An 8,522-nucleotide genomic window follows, 5' to 3' on the forward strand; every position below is an offset into this window, starting at 1 on the left:
TGTGGCAGTACATATGGAGAAAAAAAGTATTTGCAGATATATTGTACAACTATTCTAAATTACATTTAAATGTTAAATAATAATTCCATTAATACTTCCTTTAATAATCAGTATTTGATTTACTTTATAATTTATATTTCAATATACTCATGATTACAACACTCTCTGGAATCAGAGCAAAAGTTTGTTTTGTATATAAATGCATTTGTTTAGTTGTTCATTAGTTGTGTATTTTAACATGGTAGTCTACGGGGATGGATTAACTTTTGAAGAACAGCTTGAGTGGACATTAAAGGTTCTGCAATTTCTGTCAATTTTTCAGCCAGTCACTTGGAGATTTACCTCATCTTACGGACTATGCTAACCATCATGTTGATGGCTCTACTGCTGCTGCTGGTGGGACTTGTTCACTGTGGAACAACTGGTGGGACATTTACAACAACTAACTTATATTCACCCACATGTAAATATAATTGTTATGAGACAGGACACAGTGCAGACAATGATGATGAGTAGTACAAATAGAAAAAGACATCTACGTACTTCATTAATTAATTAATTTGAGACTTTTATTTTGGTTGGTTAGGTTTCTAGAAGCAGATGTATCATGAGCTGTGATAGTTTCAAGAAATGAAAACCTATATATATCTATATATATCTCTCTATATATAGATATATATCTTAGGGGTGCAACAATACTCGTATCAATATTGAACCGTTCGATGCAGTGCTTTCGGTTCGGTACGCATATGTATCAAACAATACAACATTTTTAATTTGTTTTATCAACTTTCCTTCTGACGGTGCTGTCTGTGTTGAGCGCTCAGTGGATCTGCGCTCGACGGTGCAGCTTAGGCGGAGTAGTCGAACGCAGATTCACTGAGCGCAGGGCAAGCTAGCGAGACAGAAGTTAAGCTCTCGTTGCAACATGGCAAATTGAACCTCCCCCACCCTCATTCATATATATATATATATATATATATATATATATATATATATATATATATATATATATATATATATATATATATATATGTTCTTCCTCTACACCCCCCCCCCCCCCCCAAATTTTTTGCACATGTCGAGGAGCGTGTCAGGCTACATTTCACTGTGTGTTATACTTGTATAACTATGCATGTGACAAATAAAGAACCTTGAACCTTGATCCTTCAGATCTGGCGTTTGCAACTATTTTGGTTTTCATGTGACGTATGACCCTGAAGGTAAGCGCCTCATGGACAAAAGTAAAACAGCATGTCTGATGTGCCACGCAATGCTCAATTACATTGGTGGCAACTAGTGCGTTAGCGCAGTTTGCTCGTTAACGTGTTGGCCATCCAGCCCCACGCACAGAGCGATCCGCAGTAGCTCGTTAACGGAGATTTGCCGTGTTGTGGCGTTAACATCATTTCAACGAGATTAACGCTGACAGCAGTGGGAACACAACGAATATGACTGCACATTTACTCCGACACCATCCTAGTGCAAAGACAAGTAAATGGTAAATGGCCTGTATTTATATAGCGCTTTACTAGTCCCTAAGGACCCCAAAGCGCTTTACATATCCAGTCATCCACCCATTCACACACACATTCACACACTGGTGATGGCAAGCTACATTGTAGCCACAGCCACCCTGGAGTGCACTGACAGAGGCGAGGCTGCCAGACACTGGCGCCACCAGGCCCTCTGACCACCACCAGTAGGCAACGGGTGAAGTGTCTTGCCCAAGGACACAACGACCGAGACTGTCCAAGCCGGGGCTCGAACCGGCAACCTTCCGATTACAAGGCGAACTCCCAACTCTTGAGCCACGATCGCCCAGACAAAAACAACAAGCACGCATGCTGCAAACTTTACCCGAGTCATTTAGACAGCCGTTAGCACATGCTTTTCCTTATGGGGACCTGATATGTTTAATATGCTGCTGAGAATATAGCCCAGAAGAAGCGGATAGTATAGCTTTTATTTTGGAAAGAGCCATTTCTCTGTAATAAACTCTCTTTTCCAAAGATGAGTGATTTCTCGATCAGATAGATTTATTATTTTATCCCTTTGTTGTTTCAGCAACATTAAATTTAAAAACTGTACTTTTGAGTTAAAATATATACTTATAATTTTAATAAATGACAAATTAAAAAGGCATGAACATTTATTTTGTATCGAAAAAATATCGAACCGTGACACCAAAGTATCGAACCGAACCGAACTGTGAATTTTGTGTATCGTTGCACCCCTTATATATATATATATATATATATATATATTTCTGTTGTCTTTTAAATAATAAAGACAAAACAATTTGATTGATAGTTTTATATTTTTAATAACAAACTGTATGCCGCATTATATCTCACAGAGATCCTCACATGCTTTGTATCAAAAAAGTGATTAATGATAACAATACAATAAAATATGTAATAATAAGATAAGTATAGATGTTTTGTATGGAAAAATAATTCATAATGGTGTGTTTTGATTTTAAGTGAAAAACCTTTTTGACAGCAGTGGTGAGTATCTGTGTGTGAGTGTGCATGTGTGCTAACGCGTGTTATAAAATGCTTTTACCTATCTGGGGAAACAGGTGGGACAGGGGCAGGTACGCCCTCTCACGGCCAAAGTCCAGGCCATTTTGGATTTCCCAGTACCAACAACACGCCGTCAACATTTTCTGGGTGTGTGTGGCTACTACCGTGGGTTCTGCAAAAATTTTGCCACAGTGGTTACTCCCTTGACTGCATTGACAAGTCCGTCACACCTCTTTTTGTGGAACTCTGACTGTCAGGAAGCATTTGACTCAGCCAAAGCCCTGTTATGCAGTGCCCAGTGTTAGGTGCCCCTGATTTTACTCGCGCGTTCAAGTTAGAGGTGGATGCCAGTGCTTATGGTGCAGGTGCTGTACTTTTGCAGGAGGATGACCGGGGAATTGATCACCCAGTGTGCTACTTCTCGAAAAAGTTCAATAAGCATCAGATGAATTATAGCACAATTGAGAAGGAGACTTTAGCGTTACTTTTGGCCCTCCAACATTTTGAAGTGTACGTCAGTTCCAGCCCTGTACCAACTGTTGTTTATACTGACCACAATCCCCTGGTCTTCCTTTCTCGCATGTGAAATAACAACCAGCGCCTCATGCGATGGTCCTTGTTGCTCCAGGATTTTAACATTGACATTCATCATCTCCGAGGGGCTGATAATATTGTGGCCGATGCACTATCCCGAGTAGAGACCTAGATTCAGCATCTCTTAAAGGATGGAGATGCTTGATTTTAGATGGGGGGGTGTTATGACCCAGGTCATTGTTGCCGTGTGGTGCTGTTACTCGCCACACCATACGGGGGTTTGTACTCTGTGATGTTTGTGTTATGTAAGTTTCCAGGTGGAGGCTGACCATTGGTGGAAGAGGGAATGAGGCCAGCTACAAATTGGGACCTGACTGGGCCGTCAGCCTCTCCTACTACTTCCTGTTTCCAGTGAGCTGCGCGTTTGGGGCCCTTCGTGGAGTGTGACAGAGCTGGGCTGCAGCAAAAGCAGTTTAGAGAGTCGTATCTGGACATGGTAGCTGTAGGGGTGGGAAGCCGTTTCTTTTACAACCTTTTTCTCCTGTTTCGGGTAGGGAGACAGATTAGAGGTTTGTATTTTCTTTTGGGGTTGATTCACTATAGGTAAGTTAGTTCTGATTCATTTCCAGTGTGTTTTGTTTGTTGTTTTGGCCATGCCCACCCTGACGCTCACTACCTGTCAAGTTAATAAAACGACTAGTCATTGTAAAGCTGTGGCTGTGTGATTTACTTCTTTTTATTATTTTTCTTGTGTTGCACTCCAGCCCCCCAGGCCAGTGTGTAACATAATTACACACTGGCCTGGGGGGCTGTGTAATTAATTAAACTGATTTTTTTTGACAAAGCTTTTGTGACACCAGAAGGCAGTGAAGATGAGGGGGGCTGAAGGCAGCATGGACCGCTGGAAGACTTTAATTCATTTTATTTCCATTTGTTTAATCTGAAAAGGGAACATCACAAAGTGCACATCACTTGAGGTGGTGTGAGAGCAAGACTTTCCGATAGTGTCAGGTGCATTTTCACACATCAACCAGTCTGGACTGGTAAGACAGTTTGACCGTTTGTTTGAACCCTAGGATAAGACTCCTCCCCAAGCCATCATTACACCAAAAAAATAGAGGTGGTCCTACCCTTTAGAAAACGTATGAATAATAAACCAATTTCAATGAGGCAGGTTCTCACTTTGACCAGTGAGAGATCAGGGAAGGCCAGGTTTAACCTGATCTGTGTAACACAGCTGTTTGAGGGGTTATGCCCCCCCACCACCTCGACAGCTGTCCAACTCCCCCTCCACTCTTGAAGCCAGTGATTGGTGAGAGACCAGAACCCTCTCGTCTACCTGGATTTTAGCTAATGCCCAAGACTCTTGGCTGACAGTTGAGCTACCAAGCTGGGGCTCCTCCCTGAGGTGGTCCTACTCCTAACCATTACCAGTTAGATAGCCGGGGACAGTTTTGACACAGCCAATAAGGAACACAGCATAGTTTACAGCCTTCTGGTGAGGGGTTAGAGGTTTAGAATCAGGCAGAGGCTGAATTCGGAAGTCTTTGTCTGATAACCTTTCCACAATAACCACGTCGGATTCCGAGCTGATCAAAACAGACGCCAGTTTGCTGCTGTACTTATGTTACATCAAGGTACATCTAGCTACTCATCTTCTCATCTGTAGATCACTGGGTTTTATAGCACTTTTAATACGCTTTTAATACGCTTTCAAATGTATTTAGCCTTAAGTTTAAGAACAATTGTCGGGTCGCAAATTTTGAAGCCAATATGGTAACCTTATCCCATGAACGCTGTGGAGGTCCAGCTTTTCAGATCCAATTAAAATCAAATCACTCAAAAAGATTCTCTGGGAAAGAGTAGAATTCTTAGAGTGTCAATAGAGTGTAAATAAAGTCTGCAACACGGAAAAAGCTGTGGCCATACTATTTATTACTGCGCGCTGGAGAGCCAAAACACGTCAAACATCACAGTTCACAGTCATGCCAGCTCTGCACTTGGGGCGTCTCTCTCTCTCTGTATCTTTCAGTTACAACAGGTTTCTGTCCCACAGGCTGTGGCTGGGCAGAGAGCAACTCCCACTATCTTTTCCCAAGAAGCTCCTGGCGCTGGCCCTAAGTTTCATCCTTCTAAGCAAAAACAGTTAGCAGATAGCATAGTGAAAAATCATTACGCCTAGCTAAGCTGTTTTTTTTTGTTTTTGTTTTTTTTTACGAGGTCATACTGACACATACTTCATCTAGGCATGAAAAGGTTATCCAGAATCATACAGTGAAGTTCTAACCACCTAATTCTAAATATAAGGGTTAACTAGAATTTTCCCATTGCAAGAGTTTATTGAACATATTTACAACAAAAATAACAACAACAAGCAAAACAAACGAAAAGTGAAGCAACCCCTGGGTGTAGAGCCTTAAAGCACAAACAGAAAAGACACACAAAAGACAGACAGGAAAGAAGGAGCAGGCAAAAAGCTACCCAATGCATATCGGACTCATCTTATATAGGGACAGTGATTCCCCCCTCCTGCCGTTGGGTACCCTTTCATCCTTTGTTCTTTCTTTTCATCTTCCACTTATGATACCTACACCAGCGGTCCCCAACCCCCGGGCCTCGGACTGGTACCGGTCCGTGAGTCGTTTGCTACCGGGCCGCGAGAGTTGAGGCTCAGGTGTGAAATGTATGGTTTTCGGGGTTTTTATCGGTTTTCAGCGTTATTTTGTCATCGTTTTTGTTAACTCGGTTTTCCTGGGTCTTTTCACGTGTGTTATGAATAAATCTTCTTTTTTCCGGTACCGGTACTACTTTTATTTTGTTGTATTTATCCGCGACACCTTAAAGGCCGGTCCGTGAAAATATTGTCGGGCATAAACCGGTCCGTGGCGCAAAAAAGTTTGGGGACCGCTGCCCTCCACCATAACTTCTCGTAAACCAGTCTTTTATCCATCATTGCATTGGGTCCTTTTGTCAGTTTTATGGCCAAAGTGAGTCTGAAAGTCTGCAGGAAGGCAGCTAACAGTTAATCACTTCAAAAATTTTGTTGGGTGCGCAGGGCAGACATAAACTGCTATCTATGCTGAGTAAGGGTTTATTCTGCATGCTTCTGTTGTACAGCCATGTAAAGGGCTGCAGTCCAGTTAAACGCAGCTGCATGCAGAGAAAGGGTCCAATGCGCATACTTTAGCAGTGCCAAGCTGAATGAACCCTATTGTGGACTAGTCACAGTTGGCCATAGCACTATCAAAGGTTACATATCATTGCTAAATTTTCAAACAGTATTGATCAACATTCATACAAGTGGCACAACGTTTTCATTAATATAATGGTAGATATATATGATCTATATATATGGTTCATGAGATTTGAACATGCAGGTTAAATGCTTAACACAGTGACTCACCTAAATAAAACACTCCATTGTGAGTGGGCCTTGTATATATGAGTATATATGGTTACACAGAATTTATGTGAGTAAATATGATTACATGTCTAATGTATGTCATAATAAAATCTACAACACAATGTAACTGAAACATTGTAACTGATACATTTGATTTCATGTCTTTCGCTTGTATGGTGTACCATTTTGTTCATACGCTATTTTTAATGCATTAACAAAATTATAATATGGTAAAGCAGAGTTTAAAGCCCTCCTTTAGAAAATCAATTATGCAGATGTCACTTCATTACATTCTTTTGTCAATAGCTTTACAATTTTGAAACATTTAAATTAGCGTTTGAATTTAGGGTAATGGACAATCCCTCAGTCAATTGACTCATCCTTGTTTTCTTGCCAACAGTGAAATGGATTTGTTCTTGTGGTGGGGCGTAGTTTGCGGTGCCTGCACGGCATTCGCAATCACCCCCGCCGTGTTACAACACAGGGACTCAGGGGTTGTTGTGTGTCATGGTGTGATGCAAGTCAATAAAGATGGCTCAAAACTGTGACCTGTGGACTCGCCGTGCCTTATTTACGCCACAGTTCTTTATTTTAGGTTCTTTTTAAGCTTTCTGGGTTCAATTTAGCTATTAAACTTAGCTGGCTAGTCACAAGGAAATATGTCTTTCCCCTCTGTATACGCTTGTTATGGCCCTGGGCCTTGGAGAGAGTGAGACTGCCCTTTTGTGCTTATGCAAATCTAAGTGTTCCAGGACTCGTGGATGACTGGCTGCTGGGAGTCCTGTGCCAGCCTTCTTTTATGCAGATCACAGTGTGCCAGACCTCCACTCCATGGCCACTCCATGACCAATTGACTGGCTGATTGTCTGCACCTGGGAGTATAAAAGGCTGAAGATCCTTCACACTATGGGGAACTGTTGCTCTTAAGTGAACATGCAGTGTCCTCCTCGTCTGCTTTGCATCTGAAGCTTGTTTGTTAAACCTGTTCGCTGTGTTGCTCTTTGTTTAAACCTGATATACAGCTGAACTGAGTTTGATTAGAGTTTTGTGCCGCCAGCCTGCTTTAGTTAACCCTTAGCTTTTACGCTTGACTGTTTTTGTTTTTTTTATGTAATTCATTCATTCATTCATTCATTCATTCATTCATTTATTTGTTCATTTTCAGGCACAACAAATACCTATATTGAACATAAAATGCACAAAACAAAAAACAAAAATTGCCTGAAAAAGGAGTGGGACGAAGAAAACTTATTAAATCCCACCCCTATACTCACTCATCAACAAAAAAAAACAATAAACTTCCCGCAGCTACGCCCATCATTGCATACAGACCCATCAACAGCCCCGGGCACATACAAGCATCTAAACGGCAGCTCGCAAACAAAAATTAGAGCCTTCATAACTGAATACAGAATATTTAAATTATAAATTGCATTACCACAGGTAACAGGCAGTAATAATTACAAGTAACAAACACACATACATATACATACATACATATATATCTACACACACATGCACGTATATATACATACATACGCACACTCTTCTTTATTTATTTATTTATTTTTTTCCCTCTCTTGGAATCCATACCAGCAAAGGTAAGAGAACAGACATTACAGAGCACACTAAAAACCATCATTGAGTATACTGTGACCAGACCAACTGTTAGACCAACTAGAGAAATTTAAATCTATAAATATTTTTGCATTGTTTCAATTGTAAACTCAGACTGTTCCAGATTTTCACACCACATACAGACACACAAAAACCTTTACGGGTTGTTCGAGTTCTGGGTAATTTGAATTCTCCAAAGCCTCTCACATTATAAACCTTTTCTCGAATTTCAAATCTAGTTTGTAAATTTGCCGGTAAAAGTTTAGTAAAAGCTTTATACAAAATTATGGATGTATTGTAATTAACCAGATCCTGGAATTTAAGTAACTTTGCCTGAAGAAGAATTCGTGAGTATGATCTAGATAACCAGCCTTGTGAATAATACGCAGTGCTCGTTTTTGTACTGTGACTAATGGATTAGTTGTATTTTTATATGTATT

At 40.7% G+C, this 8,522-nt stretch overlaps 1 protein-coding gene across 1 annotated transcript in view; it reads left to right on the top strand.

Annotated features, from left to right (window-relative positions):
- Positions 1–3,509, top strand: part of LOC308408883 (putative high affinity immunoglobulin gamma Fc receptor IB) — a gene marked incomplete at both ends in the record, with an annotated part of 4,898 nt that extends 1,389 nt beyond the window's left edge. Inside the window, 2 exons of the mRNA XM_080901318.1 lie at positions 323–424; positions 3,373–3,509. Coding sequence (XP_080757444.1) covers positions 323–424; positions 3,373–3,509 — 239 coding nt within the window. The remainder of the gene's footprint in view (positions 1–322; positions 425–3,372) is intronic.
- Positions 3,510–8,522: the final 5,013 nt, after the last annotated feature.

The sequence above is a fragment of the Rhamphochromis sp. 'chilingali' genome (assembly GCF_963969265.1).
Source record: "Rhamphochromis sp. 'chilingali' genome assembly, chromosome: 1".
Taxonomy (NCBI): Eukaryota; Metazoa; Chordata; class Actinopteri; order Cichliformes; family Cichlidae; genus Rhamphochromis; species Rhamphochromis sp. 'chilingali'.